The sequence below is a fragment of the Pelophylax lessonae genome, assembly GCF_965119305.1.
Source record: "Pelophylax lessonae genome assembly, chromosome: 2".
Classification (NCBI taxonomy): Eukaryota; Metazoa; Chordata; class Amphibia; order Anura; family Ranidae; genus Pelophylax; species Pelophylax lessonae.
In genome coordinates, this window is record NC_138769.1 from 270,510,467 (window position 1) to 270,526,174 (window position 15,708).

Here is a 15,708-nt window from a genome sequence, read left to right on the forward strand (position 1 = left end):
CCCAAAATGCAATGGGACAGGAAGTGGGCTTTAAAAGCCTGTGGTTGGCCCAGAAACGTCAGTAAAAGCCAATGAGGGGGCAGGAGTCTGCTAGGAACATGATTGGAGTGACTAAGGGGACCAGAGGCCAATCAGGAGTGAATACGCCCCCCAGTATATAACATAGCCCCGCCTAACCTCTAGCACTGTAATACAGAGGCTTTGGAAGAGACTGGAAGCATTTGTGTTTCTCCTGCTGTGTTAACCACTTACCGCATATCAACGTACCGGTACGTCGGGTAACTTTGCGGAGTTATACCGGGATGATGTCTCTAGCTATAAAGGCATCATCCCGGTACCGTGGTTTGAAGCCGACGGTCGGCTTTCCGTCGGTAATGACCGATGCGGCTCGGGAGCCGCTCGATCGTTACCCGGGTGAGCGGGAGGGGACGTCCCCCCCTCCCGCCACCTTCCGTGGCTTTGCTCGGGGCTCATGTCCCACCGGGAGCCCGAGCACCCAGCCGGCACGTCCGCCGGCTGCATGGAGTCCCGATGAATGCCGGAAACGGCATCGATCGGGTCTCCGATGACGTAACCCGGAGGCGGCGTCCATGGCGTCACTTCCGGGTTACTGTGCTGCAAAAGGCGGCAGATTTGAAAAACGGCTGTATGCAAAAATGCCGTTTTCGGCGTTTTGCATACAGGGAAGTGTAGTGGAGGGGTCTAGGGTCTTTTAGACCCTCGATCCCTCCATAAAGTGTACCTGTCACTACATATTGGTGTCACAAGGGATGTTTACATTGCTTGTGACAGCAATAAAAGTGATCAGATTTTTTTTTTAAAAACCTGTAATAAAGTTAAAAAAAAGAAAAAATAAATAGGAAAAAAAAAAAATTTAGCCGCCCCCGTCACCGTTAACTCGCGCACAAAAAAAAACGTATACGCAAGTCGAGCCGCGAATGAAATCGCTGTTCAAACCACACATGTGAGGTATCGCCGCGATCGCCAGTTTGTGGGCAATAATTAAAAAAAAAGAGCTACACTCTAACTCTAAACTGGTAACCGTTAAATAAATTTAAAGCGTCGCAGATTGAGATCTCTATTTACCGTAGTTTGTCGCCATCCCACGGGGGGGGGGGCGCAATTTTAAACCATAACATGTTGGGTATCTATTTACTCGGCGTGACATCATCTTTCACAATATACAAAAAAATGGGCTAACTTTACTGTTTAGTATTTTTTAAATGCAGTGAAATGTGATTTTTCTAATTTTTTCCCAAAAAATTGTGTTTTAAAGACCGCTGCGCAAATACCGCGTGACAAAAAATTTTGCAATGACCGACATTTTATTCTCCAGAGTCTTTGCTAAAAATATATATATATATAATGTTTGGGGGTTTTCAGTAGTTTTCTAGGAAAAAATACTGGTTTTAACTTGTAAACAAAAAGTGTCCGAAATAGGGCTGGGGCTTAAGTGGTTAAAGAACGTTTGCTGCATAGCCGATTGCTTGTAAAGCTCCAGATCAGCAGAAGAGCAGTCAGCTTACAGAAAGATTGTCAAGGCAGTTAGAAATACAGCGATTGTGCTGTTTGAGTTATAAAAAAAAAAAATAATTTAAAGGGACAGTGTCAGATAGAAATTATCTTCTGCTGTATGGAGCTGTTCTTTTAGTGTGTGGAAAGATATATGCAGTGTAGTTAGGGTACTATATACCACTATAGTTATATTCAATAATCTAGTTTTTGTAGGGATATTTTTAAGTGTCAGGGTTCCGTCTAGTGAGCACGTTGCGCTGCTGATATATCTACAGCAGGTATACGTGCTTGCTAGTCAGCAAAATACATTTCAGCGATACACACATCTGCTGTATTTAGCGGCAACTTTGGGTCGCATAGCAGTGTGCGTCTTGCAGGTGATTTTCACATCGCACAGTTGATAAAGCCTCAGTGACAAGTTAATGCCTGTTCTTATTAAAAAAGAATAGTGCACACATGCAAAAGAAATGACTATCAAATATGAAGACAATCCATAAATAAAAATGGGGATTTGGTCCCACCATATGGCCATATCGTGCTCAAGCCCACCACTACGTCAAAGTACCCCATTATCAGTGGGTCCTACACTATCCATAAAAAAAGGATGAATCCAGCCTCTCTAACCCTTGGAGACAACACTCCTTGCTGGGAGAGATGTGCTACTGCACTACAAGAGACTCCTCCTATATCTACTTGATAGTGGACTCTGATAGAGTACAGGTGTGTGTGGGGGGGTGGGGTGTTCAACCCCAGAAGTCTGGTCAGACCGAATACATAATAAACAAGCAAAAAGTTGGGGGAGCAAACCCTGAACATGTATTTCTAAAGCTGGTGCAGCTTTGAACCAAGTGACATGTATATTAACCGCTTGCCGCCCGCCGTCATATAACGGCGGAGCGGAGCGACCATTATCCTGGGCCGCCGTCATATGACGGCGGCACTTTAAGCAGGGCAGGCGCGCGATCGCGTGCGTGCCGCCCTGCACTGCCGATGTCGGGGTGTCCCAATGGGCGTGGCTGTTTCCCACGTGATCGACTGTGTTCCAATGACACAGCCGATCACAATGAAGGCGCCCACAAGATGACCTCGCATGCGCGATCGGGAGCGCGCAGCACGGTCATGTCGGTGGCACGGTGTTCCGTAGGAACACAACTGTCACCGGCGGTAGTAAACAGTCACTGACAGTGACTGTTTACTATGTGATCGGCTGTGAATCCATTCACAGCCGATCACAAAATGTAAACAAAGAGCAGTAACTGACTGTTACTAGCTCTTCTCTCCTCATACAGTTTCCAGTGTGAGGAGAGCAGAGCTAGAAATAGTGAGTTACTGCTCTGTACACCTTGTCACAAAGTAAAATCACACAAATAAAGGTCCCCACACAGTCCTCAGCCCCCCCCCAATGTCACCTGTCACCCAACAGTCACCTCATCAGTGCCCAGAAATTGACACCCATAACGTTCACATGTGAGCGTAGCGATCACGGGCAGAATCACAGCGATTCTGCCCGCGATCCGGAAATCATTGCAAATTGCGGGACGCCTGTGCGTTGCCCCTGATTTGCAATAGCACCCCAAACGCTGTGCGATGTTGCCGCCATTTCCGCCTGCCGAATCGCGGTAGCATTGTGCAAACATCGCATGACGCCCAAAAAAGGTACAAGAGTTTCTTTGGAGCGTCATGCGTTGTTTGCGTGATGTTACCGCAATTCGGCAGGCGGAAATCACAGCAACATCGCACAGCGTTTGGGGTGCTATTGTAAATCACGGGCAACGCACAGGCGTCCCGCAATTTGCAATGATTTCTGGATCACGGGCAGAATCGCAGTGATTCTGCCCGCGATCGCTACGCTCACATGTGAACGTAGCCTAAAGTTCACCGGTCACCAGAGACTGCCATCAGTACCGCCGTGCACCATAGCCCGTCACCTGTCACCCATCAGTGACCATCGCCCGTCACCTGTCACCCCATCAATCACCGTCACCTGTCACCCCATCAGTCATCGTCACCTGTCACCCCATCAGTCATCGTCATCTGTCACCCTATCAATCATCGTCACTTGACACCCCATCAGTGATCATCACTTGTCACCCCATCAATCATCATCACATGTCACCCCGTCAATGATTGTCATCTGTCACCCCATCAATCATCGTCACCTGTCACCTCATCAATCATCATTACCTGTCACCTCATCAATCATCATCACCTGTCACCTCATCAATCATCATCACCTGTCACCCCATCAGTCATCGTCACTTGTCACCCCATCAGTCATTGTCACCTGTCACCCCATCAGTCATCGTCACCTGTCACCCCGTCAGTCATCGTCACCTGTTTGCCATATACATGCAATCACTTACTGACCGCCTAACGACTATATGCGTCGGCCATTAAAAGCTAAATACTGGGGTTATGGCAGCAGATAGCCCCCATAACCCCGGTATTTTTTGAAGCGGCGGGCGGTCGGCTTTCAGATAAGGGTGGTCCCAGTGGCGGATTCACCGCGGAATTACCCATACGGTGCAGGGGAAGAGGTGCCCCCCCCTCCTGCCGCGTCCCAGACGTTTTCCCAGCTTACCGGACCCGCCGGCAGCGGGGAAAACTATCCGGTCCCGGATCCTCAGAGACAGGAAGTCAAGTGAGGGCAAGATGGCCCTCATTCAACTCTATGGTCTTGGAGGACCGGAGCTACGTCAAAAGACGTTGCCTAGCAACCGGTTTAAAGGGCCGCTTTTTTTTTCTTTTTTTTTTTTTCCTCTTTCAACAATTTTTTTTTTTTCTTTTTTAGTGCAGTTGTGAGGTGTGAGGTCTTTTTGACCCCAGATCTCACAATAAAGAGTACCTGTCATGCCTATTTCTATTACAAGGGATGTTTACATTCCTTGTAATAGGAATAAAAATTATCAAAACATTTTTTTTTTAAACTGTGTAAAAATAAAAAAATAATAAATAAAATAAATAGGAAAAAAAAAAATTAAACCACCCTGTCCCCGTTAGCTCGCGCGCAGAAGCAAACGCATACGCAAGTCCCGCCCATATATGTAAACGGTGTTCAAACCATACATGTGAGGTATCGCCGCAATCGTTAGAACGAGAGCAATAATTTGAGCCCTAGACCTCCTCTGTAACTCTAAGCTAGTAACCTGCAGAAATGTTTAAAATGTTGCCTATGGGGATTTTTAAGTACCAATGTTTGGCGCCATTCTGTGAGCATGTGCAATTTTGAAGCATGACATGTTGGGTATCTAATTACTCGGCATAACATTATCTTTCACATTATGGAAAAAATTGGGCTAAATTTACTGTTTTCTTATTTTTTAGTTCAAAAAAGTGAATTTTTTTCAAAAAAATCGCATTTGGAAGACTGCTGCGCAAATATGGTGTGAAAAAAAATATTGCAACGATCTCCATTTTATTCTCTAGGGTCTCTGCTAAAAAAAAATATATAATGTTTGGGGGTTCCAAGTAGTTTTCTAGCAAAAAAAATGATTTTAGCTTGTAAACACCAAGTGTCAAAAATAGGCCCAGTCTTAAAGTGGATAAATGGACAACTTTGTGTAAAGCACTACTTGGATGTTAGGCCTCTGTATGTGGCCAGGCTGTGAAAAAGTGTTACACATGTGGTATCGCCATACTCAGGAGGAATAGCAGAATGTATTTTGGGGTGCAAGTTTTGCTATGTACATGCTATGTGTTAGAAATATTGCATAAATGGACAGCTTTGTGTAAAAAAAATGTGTTTTCATTTTCTTTCCACATTTTCCAAAAACTTGTGGAAAAAAATGACATACTCAAAAGACTCATTATGCCTCAAAAATTATACGCTGGGCTGTTTGCTTTCCAAAATGGGGTCATTTTATGGGGGTTTCCATTGTCCTGGTGCTCCAGGGCCTTCAAAAGTGCGATAGGTTGTCAGGAAATTATATGTGTAATTTGTGCTCCTAGAATGCCGGACGGTACTACTTGGATGTTAGGCCTCTGTATGTGGCCAGGCTGTGAAAAAGTCTCACACATTTGGTATCGCCATACTCAGGAGGAGTAGTAGAATGTGTTTTGGGGTGTAGTTGCAAGTATACATGTGCTGTGTGAGAGAAATAACCTGTTAATACGGCAATTTGTAAAAAAAAAAAAAAATCTTCATTTTGCAAAGCATTGTGGGAAAAAATTACAACTTCAAAAAACTCACCATGCCCCTTATTAAATACCTTGGAATGTCTACTTTCCAAAAAGGGGTCATTTGGGGGATATTTGTACTTTCCTGACCTTTTAGTGTCTCAAGAAATGAGATAGGCCTTCAGTACATCAGGTGTGATCAAGTGTGATCAATTTTCAATGATTCGCACCATAGCTTGTGGACTCTATAACTTTCACAAAGACCAAATAATATACACTTACTTGGGTTATTTTTACCAAAGATAAGTAGCAGTATAAATTTTGGCCAAAATTTGTGAAGAAAAATGACTAATTTGCTAAATTTTATGACAGAAACAAAGAAAAATGCGTTTTTTCACGATATTTTCAGTCTTTTTTTATTTATAGCACAAAAAATAAAAACCCAGTATTGATCAAATACCATCAAAAGAAAGCTCTATTTGTGTGAACAAAAGGACACAATTTTTGTATGGGTACAGTGTTGCATGACTGAGTAATTCTCAGTCAAAGTGTGAGAGCGCTGAAAGCTGAAAATCGGTCTGGGCAGGAAGAGGGTGAAAGTGCACTGTAGGCAAGTGGTTAAAAAAGAATAGCGCACACATGCAAAAGAAATGACTATCAAATATGAAGACAATCCATAAATAAAAATACTTTGACGTAGTGGTGGGCTTGAGCACGATATGGCCATATGGTGGGACCAAATTCCCATTTTTATTTATGGATTGTCTTCATATTTGTTAGTCACTTCTTTTGCACGTGTGCGCTATTCTTTTTTAATATACATGTCACTTGGTTCATAGCTGCACCAGCTTTAGAAATACATGTTCAGGGTTTGCTCCCCCAACTTTTTGCTTGTTTATAATGCCTGTTCTTGTTGTAAGCGTTAAGTCCACTGCAAAAGGCTTTGCTACTCTTCGTCACACACATCTGCTTTATTTAGCGACAACTTTGGGTCGCATAGCAGTGTGCGTCTTGCAGGTAATTTTCACATAGCACAGTTGATAAAGCCTCAGTGACAAGTGAACGCCTGTTTTTGTTGTAAGCGTTAAGTCCACTGCAAAAGGCTTTGCTACTCTGCGTCACACACATTTGCTTTATTTAGCGACAACTTTGGGTCACATAGCAGTGTGCGTCTTGCAGGTGATTTTCACATCGCACAGTTGATAAAGCCTCAGTGACAACTATGTCAGGTAGACCAAGGAAAGGCATATGTGGCCCTGCTGTGGAAAGGGGCACAGCTTCTATGGTGTCTAGAGGCAAGGGTGGACGTGGTGGTCAGTCCTCAGCCAGGCCACCATTTTGATTGTTCTCCCGCAGTGGCCAAGCTATACGTCCACAGTATGTACAGGAGGTGGTGGACTATATTACCAAACCCTCATCATCGTCATCATCAGCAACTACAGTGACCCAGGCAGAGAAAAGTGGTCAGTCTTCTGCAGTTGGCAGAGCAAATAAAGATGAGTCCATGTCCACCTTAAGTCCTCCCTTAGACCCAACTTCAATAGTTATATTCAATAATCTTTCAATCAGCTGAGCTGTTTGACCACAGTGTCGGCCATCTACTCCTGCCTGATGCTCAGTCCTTTATGGAGTCTGATGTTGGGTCTGAGGTTCAGGAGGAGGCAGAGCAAGCAAGAGGGGAGAGCAGATGGCCCACTCCATCTAAGGCCGCACCTGTTGTCTCCCGGGCCACTATACAAACCTCTTCTTGCTGGGCCTTTTTTGAGACATCTCATGCAGATTGAACAGTTTCAATCTGCAAGATTTGTCATAAGGGAATAAAACGTGGCAAAAAGGTCAACCACTTGGGTACAAGCTGCCTAACCAGGCATTTGACAACCCACCACTTGGCCCGTTGGCATTTGAAGAACCCGCAAAAGGGCCAAAGATCGGTCAGTCAGCTTCCTAGTCCTCCTCGCGCTCCTCCTCGTGCTCCACCTGCACATCAGTCTGTCACTGCTATAGTTACTCGTAACCTGTTGGCAGCCTCCACTGACAGGGATGATGATATAGTACGCAGTGTCACATCTACCTCCAGCACACCACCAGCTGTAACATCTAGACGGCAAATTTCGATTCCACACATGATGGGAACGGAAAAAAAAAGTATACTCCCCGCCACCCACATGCCCAGCGTCTAAACAGTAGTTTGGCAAAACTACTGGCTCTGCAACTCTTACCATTTAACCTGGTAGAGTTTGCTCCCTTCCACGACTTTTCAAAATGTGCAGTTTCACAGTGGCAGGTGCCAAGTCGGCATTACTTTGCCTGTAAGGCCCTGCCATCCCAATACCAACATGTGGAAGGCAATGTAGTGTCGTCCCTGGCCAAGTCAGTCAGCCGTAAGATACACCTGGTCAAGCAAACATGGGCAGGGACGGTGTACATTTCTGTCACTGCTCATTGGTTGACACTGCTTGCCAGCGGAAGGGATTGTGGCCAGGGCTCGGTGCTGCAGCCAGTATTACCCCCCCCCCCCGTCTGCAAACAGCTGGTGGTGTCGCTGATCTGGGTAGATCGATCACTTCTACCCCCTCCTGCTCCTCCTCCTCATCCTCCTCCATGCCCTCCTCTGCAGAATGGTCCTTTGAATATGATGAGGTACCACGAAAGAGTTCAAAGGGCTATTCTATGTCTCAGGCCAAAAGGTGTCACACAGTGCTGCAGCTTGTGTGTCTAGGGGACAGGCAGCACACTGCCCCTGAGATTCTTGGGGCTTTGCAGGCACAGGCCCAGAGGTGGTTGACACCACGCCAGCTGCAGCCAGGAATGGTGGTTTCCAATAATGGGTCAAACCTCCTGGCCGCCCTTCGGCAGGGAAAGTTGACCTGAATCTCGTGGTACAGCGGTTTTTGAACTCGTACCTGGGAATGCAGGATGTGCTAAGGATGGCAAGAAGGGTGTGCAGTCACTTCAGGCGGTCGTACAGTGCCACTGCACGTTTGGCCGAAGTGCAGCGCGAGTTTCACCTGCCGGTACACCGTCTGTGACATGCCCACCCACTGGAACTCCACCTTGGCTATGCTGCAGCACCTGTACACGCAGCAGAGGGCCCTCAATGAATATCTCTGCGAGTACGGCACCAGCACTGGCTCAGCGCACCTGGGCTTTTTTTCGCCACGGCAGTGGCTTTTGATTAAGGATGCATGCGTCATTTGAGGAGGCCACAAGGATGGTCAGCCGGGACAGCGCATGCATCAGTGACACCCTACCAGTACTGTTTTTGTTGGAGCACACTCTGCGTGGCATTATGGACAGGGCACTGGAGGCAGAGCAGCAGGAGGAAGAGGAGGACTTCCTTGTCTCTCAAGGCCCCCTTTATCCTGACCCCATTATGCCTAGCTCCCAGAGGCCCGAGCAGGATCCAGGGGTGGAAGAGGAGGAGGAGGAAGACGATTCTTCGGGAACTTTTGCAGGCTTTGAGGAGGAGGAGGAAGACATGCGGCAATCTGCAAGGCCTAGTTTGACTCCCTCGGGACACTTTGGAGTAGTACGTGGCTGGGAGGAGGAGGAGCACATTCAAGATCATGTCGTTTTGAGTGACCCCGAGGAGTCAGATTCTCAGGCCTTTGCAAATTTGTGACGCATGGCAAACATCATGCTTCAGAGCCTGCGAAAGGACCCCAGAATCAAGGCCATTAAAGAGACTGACCACTATTGGTTGGCCACCCTACTAGTCAAGTACAAGTCAAAAGTCTCTGAGCTTTTCCCATCCACCCAGAGAGTCCACAGGATCAAATCCCTTGAGGACAGTCTCAAGAGGTTTCTGGTGAACACGTTCCCCGACTCCCGTAGGGTGCAGGGGCGGGGACAACCTACCATGGACTCTACTGTGGGTCACGAGAGAAGCGTTGGAGAAGGCGTGCGGTTGACGGATGCCTTTCTGTCTTTTTTTAGTCCTCACCGCCCAGGCTTCTCAGCTGCAAAATCGCATCGACATTGTCTGCATCACATGGTGGACGATTACGTCAGGGCACAAAGTGACACAGAGGGCTTTTCATGTGACGAATCCGATCCACTGGCATACTGGGTCTTAAGATTAGACCACTGGCCAGAACTGGCCCAGCATGTCATGGTGTTGTTGGCCTGCCCTGCTTCCAGTGTCCTATCGGAACGGGCATTCAGCGCAGCAGGAGGATTCGTCACAGACCATCGAACGAGACTCTCCACTGACTCTATCGACAGTTTGACATTCATTAAAATGAATCAGTCGTGGATATCAAGCTTTGATGCACCTGATGCAGACCTTGTAGACTAGTCTATCATTGCGATGTGGTAGCTGAGCCTCAGTTTAAGCCTGGACCAGGGTGCCACCCTCCAACCCTCCTCTCCTTCCGTTTAGGTTCACAGAACCTCATTTTAGTTTCCACTAGCAAAGATTAATTTTTTTTTGGCCTTCTGCAACACCAGCTCTTTGGGCTTATGGTGGGGAGGCTCCGCCATCACCAAAAATACCATGTTTGCGCACCAGTTCCACAGGTGCACACCTTCATAATTTTTACGCCTTCTTCAAAACCAGCTCTTTGGGCTTACGGTGGGGAGGCTCCGCCAACACCCAGAACACAATGTTTGCTCACCTGATCCACAGGTACACATCTTCTTAATTTTTTCACCTACTTCAACACCAGCTCTTTGGGCTTACAGTGGTATGGCTCCACCAACACCCAAACAACAATTTTTGCGCACCTGTTTCACAGATGCATATCATTGCATTTTTTTTCCTTACAAAGGCAATTATTGCCTTCATGACCAGCACTTTCATAGGGTTATGGTGTCAAGGCATCGTCGGCACCACCAAAGGCCCAATTTTTAAGCATCCTTTACTTCTATTCAAAGTCAAGAGACAACAGTATTCATCCAAAACATCTCTAATCTTGTTCACTGTGCAGTACATTGTGGCCCCTAACCCAAACCCTCAATGCATATGTCTGTTTCTTGTGAGAATTCAAGTTAAAGTGCACCAAACACCATTTTACATGAAATAAAGTGCATCTACATACATCTTTTGACTTCTTTAAAACATTTGGTAATAATAGCCCCATTGTGAAAATACACCAGTTAATTATATCCACATTTAAAGAGACAGCACCTTTTTTTAAAAAAAAAAAAACTCCCAGTGCACTGCATTGTGTCCCCATCATACACATTGGCTGTGCAGTTGATTAGGAGCAAAAGAAAGGCACGGTTAAGCAAGAAAAGTCATTCTTGAAGGTTTGGCATGCTATAATTCTGGTTCTGGACATGCTACAGAGCTGAAACATCACAGGTACACTTTTTAGACCCCCCAGACACTAAATCCAAAGAAATATTTTTTTTTTTTTATTCAATAATTGGCTCTCTATCAAAAATGACAATTTTAAATAACTTTTTTTTGCCTGATTCATAGTCCCTGGGGCATGACCCAGAACCCTAGGCACTTTTTAGGGGCATTTATTAGGTTTTAGGGCTTCAAAATTGTGTTGGAATCCGAAACGAACTTTTCGGGAAATTCGAGTGTTTTGGTCGAACCGAACTTTTCAAAAGATCGACCATTACCCCCACCACTGAAAGACTCTCAGCACTTCCCCCCTAGTGGAACAAATCTGTATAGAGTCTAGGACACACATACCTGCCATCCTGGATGCAACCAGGAGATTTTACCTGCCTGCTGTCACGCTATATATAATTACACCTGCAGAAGTAAAATTCTGTTTCAAGAAACATGTCAGCATTTTTATATATTAACACCTAGAAACACACTTAAATACTGGGTACATTGACATGAATTCTTAACATGGTGCAACATTATTTTCATGTTTTCACAATGCTTTGTAGTCAAGGCAAGAGGTCGTCAGAAATTTTAGCTTGTCTTACACATAGCAGTTATCTTTTGTAATACAATAACTGTTATTGTGGGCATAATAAATTGTGAGTTTTGTTGGTGTAGGTTTTAGACCCCGTTCACACTGGTGCCACTTGTCATGCAACTTGACAGTTCCAAATTGCATGACAAGTTGCACTCATCAGCAGCAGTGGAACTGTTCATATCTTTGCGATTATGAAAAAAGTTCCTGCATTATTTTATGATTTCATTGCGACTTGTATAGACTTCTGTTAAATGAAGTTGCAATCCACAATGAAATTGTCATTGCAAATTGCACTGATGTGCAGCTTTTGAAATTTCGCTGAAGTAGCGCAATTGCAAAGCCACAGCAGTGTGAACCAGGACTTGAAGTCACATACAGTATAATACACCTTAAATACCTAAGTGCACCTGTACTACAGCTTCCATGAATGAAACCGGATATATGAACAGAGGACAGGAGGATTAATAGGTCCAACCCCTCCATTCACAGATCATATTTCACTTATAGAAGCTGTAGTGTGAATAGAGCAGCTGGGCAGAAAGGATGGGCATTGCCATTGTCTCACAGCCACTTAGTTGTGATAACCCTTACATCTCCAGATGATTATGACGCTTAATTGTTGGGAGAGAAGGCAGAAGCATGATTTTAGCTAGCACCTGGACCAGAAGGTCACCCAAAGATTTGTTATTGTTTCTAAATTAGGGACACATCCTACTGACTATACGTTATATCCCTTGTGCTGATTTTTCTGTTTGTTTGCTTGCACTTAGGTTTTAATACTGACCATGAATGTGTTAGACTCTTGGAAACCATAAAATATGTAAAACAAAATAAATGATGATGACTCAACTTCTTTTGCATTTGCATCAAACTGAAATTTAATGTTTTATTTACAACCAGAGATACTCAATCAAGACCGGGAGGTGAGATTATCTTCGGTGGCTCAGATCCTTCATACTACTCCGGTAAATTCCATTACTTCAGCCTGAAGAAGCAAGGATTTTGGCATATCCAGATGAAGGGGTGGGTAAAATCTTTAGTAGTAACTTATGAACAGAATAAGCAATACAGCTTTATATGAAATAAATTCACACCCCTAAAATTAGTCACAAACTCATGACGACACATGCACAGCTCAGGAGCGGGAGATGTCAAATTACTTGAAATTTTGAAGCAATGAGAGCAACTTTTTTCTGGAAAAAATTCAAATTTTCAAAAAAATTGAAAAACAAAAATTCAGTGTGGAGTAGTTTTACAGATTGAAAGTAATTTTGTTACACTAGGAACATAAAAGGCAGTGTATATAAAAGTATTATGCTTGAAATAAAAGTACAGCTAATTCGGTAAATAAATTAAGCTTGCTTTTTAAAATGTTATTTATTACAAATGGGATAACACATTTCAACTATACATTTTAACTACCCTTCTTTCCCTCGTAATGATTTATAAGCTTCCTGCCAATATGCATTTTTAGTTACTGACAATGCTGATCCAGAAGCATGTATTGCTCTTGCAAGAGCTTGATCAAAGTTCTCCTGATTTACAGGTGTAATTTTATCTATAAATGAAGGTATTGTGCATTTTTTTTTCCAAACATATTTTTTATTTGCATATTGTAAACAATACACGTAATATAAGTAATGTGCACATCGTTGGAATAGAGAACAGGAATAAGAAGACGAAAATACAAACAGAAGGAGCAGTGCTACTACCCATACAGCTCACCAATAAACGAGCTCCCGGGTGGCCGACCTATAGCCATTTAACTGAGTACATATGTAGAAAGATGATCCGCACACCGGTAGTTTCTCTTAAAAAAATCGTCATCTTTATTCAGGAACCACAGTAGACAACTGTTGATAAGATCAGTTGACGCGTTTTAGCCTACATTTAGACACAAAACTTTGAAATACAGTATATAGTGACTCTACATATCACAGGCTCCACCCATTCATTGTCCCAATTAATTGCAGATAATTAGCAAAAATTTGAATCAGCTGTAGTATATACTAAGGAAACCCATGTATGTGCCACTTAATATCCACAAACTACACAATGATAGTATACAAAGATACAAATGAAAATAAAACAATCAATGAAAATAATAAAGGAAAATTGTAGAGACCAAAAAAGGAAGAGAGATACTGGAGAGAGACAATTTAATGTATGTGCAAATCTAGATCCCCTCTCAAGTTTAACCCCCGAGGTGATCTGGAATTAAGTCTAAAAATCCACCAAGCCTCTCTTCTTAGTAACCTTCTCTCCCTATTGCCGCCTTTTGGTGGATGAGACAGCCGTTCTATTTCTCTAAAATTAAATGAGAAAAAATCACACTGATGGCATTCCTTAAAGTGACGTAAATATTTCTAACATTTAAATTATTGTGTCACAATAGTGTTCCCCTATTCTAGGTCTCAGGGGACGTGTATTGCAGCCTACATATTGTAGGTCGCATAATGTACAAATAATCAGGCTACAAAATTTGTGCCACAGTTAACATATTGCTGTATGGTAAACTCCTCACCCGTAGCCGTGGCAACAAAAGTTTTGCCCGGCACACTCACACGACAGTACCTACAAGTCTTAATGTTACAAGTAGGGATGAGCTTCGAGTTCGAGTTGAACGTACATTCGACTCGAACATTGGCTGTTCGCTCGTTCGTCAAATGACGAACAAATGTGCTTCTTTATGGGAAATTAGAGCGCCTGCATCCATAATGCACTGTGCGCGCAGTGCGTTATGTGATTGGCCAAAGCAGGCACCCAAACCTCCATGCTCTGACCTTTCAAATGATCTCTGCCATGATTGAACAAAGGCAGGCTGCCTTTAGCCAATCATGGCTCAGGGGCTTAGTACACCCCCCACACTATATAAAGGCTGCTCGCACAGCCGCACCTTGTAGTGTGACTGTGCGGGCGTCGAGATAGCAAGTGATTGAGACAGGGGGAGAACAGTCATTTGTAGTTTGTCAGACAGTGCGGTGTAGTCTAGAGACATTGCTAGTAGTGTTGAGTAAACACGGACTGTATTATTTGGGTTCGTACCGAATAATTGGATTTTTGTTACCCGAACACGGACCCGAAAACTTTACTGTATGTTCGGGTTTAAAATCCGTGTTCGGTCATTTTCTTTCCTGTTTTGTATGTAATGGCGCGCTTTTACTGGCGGGCTTTCAACAGCCAATCAACAAGCGTTTAACTGGTGTGCCTTAAGCCCTCCCAGCCATGCCTACTAATGTATTAGTAGCTGTGATTTGCCATCTGAAGCATGTGACCATGTCTTTATAAGTTCGAGACCCAGCGCGCTGTGTCATTCTGCTGTAGTATTAGGGAGAGAGCACACATCATACGTGCTGGCTGCTGATTAGGGACAGACAGTGAAAAATTGTGTCCGAAAAGAATGCAGGGACAGGTCAGAGTGTAGGCAGGGAAAGTTATTTGAGCATTTTAGGGACAGGCTGCAGAGATTAGGCAGGGACAGTCTACATCGATTTTGCTGTGTGGGGGGTGCAGTGAACAATCTTTTTGAGCATTTTAGGGACAGGCTGGAGAGATTAGGCAGGGACAGTCTACATCGATTTTGCTGTGTGGGGGGTGGTGCAGTGAACAATCTTTTTGAGCATTTTAGGGACAGGCTGCAGAGATTAGGCAGGGACAGTCTACATCGATATTGCTGTGTGGGGGGTGGTGCAGTGAACAATCTTTTTGCCCTCACTTGAGCCCACTGAGGAGGAGGGAGAAAAAAAATCTATTTTTATCAGTCAGTTGTGTGCAGCGTTCATCAGCTATATTTTACTACAAGTTAAAGGGGAATTTTTTTTGTTTCCCCCTTTCATAGCCTGCTTGCTGCTGACTCTGAGCTGACCGTGACATAAGACACTGCTGTGTTCACATGTGCTATTGAGTGATTTTCAATTTTATACACTTTTTTCTATTCCACTATTCAATATACACCCTTTTGGGTTAAAAAAAATTAAATTGTGGCATAGTCTGTACTAATCTATTTAAAAATTACAAACTTAAAGGGGAATTTCCTTTTTTTTTCACTTCATAGCCTGCTGCAGAGCTGGCCGTCACATAAAACATAAGACACTGCTGTGTTCACATGTGCTATTGAAAAATCACCAATTTTATATCATATTTTCTATTCCGCTATTCAATCTACACCCTTTGGGGTAAAAATAATTAAATT

The 15,708-nt window shown here is 44.0% G+C and overlaps 1 protein-coding gene across 2 annotated transcripts in view; it reads left to right on the forward strand.

The window, feature by feature from the left end:
* REN (renin) overlaps positions 1-15,708 on the forward strand; it is an 822,085-nt gene that overhangs the window by 628,520 nt on the left and 177,857 nt on the right. For both annotated transcript variants that reach the window (XM_082245108.1, XM_082245109.1), the window contains exon 6: positions 12,417-12,539. In XM_082245108.1, the coding sequence (XP_082101234.1) occupies positions 12,417-12,539 (123 nt within the window). The remainder of the gene's footprint in view (positions 1-12,416; positions 12,540-15,708) is intronic.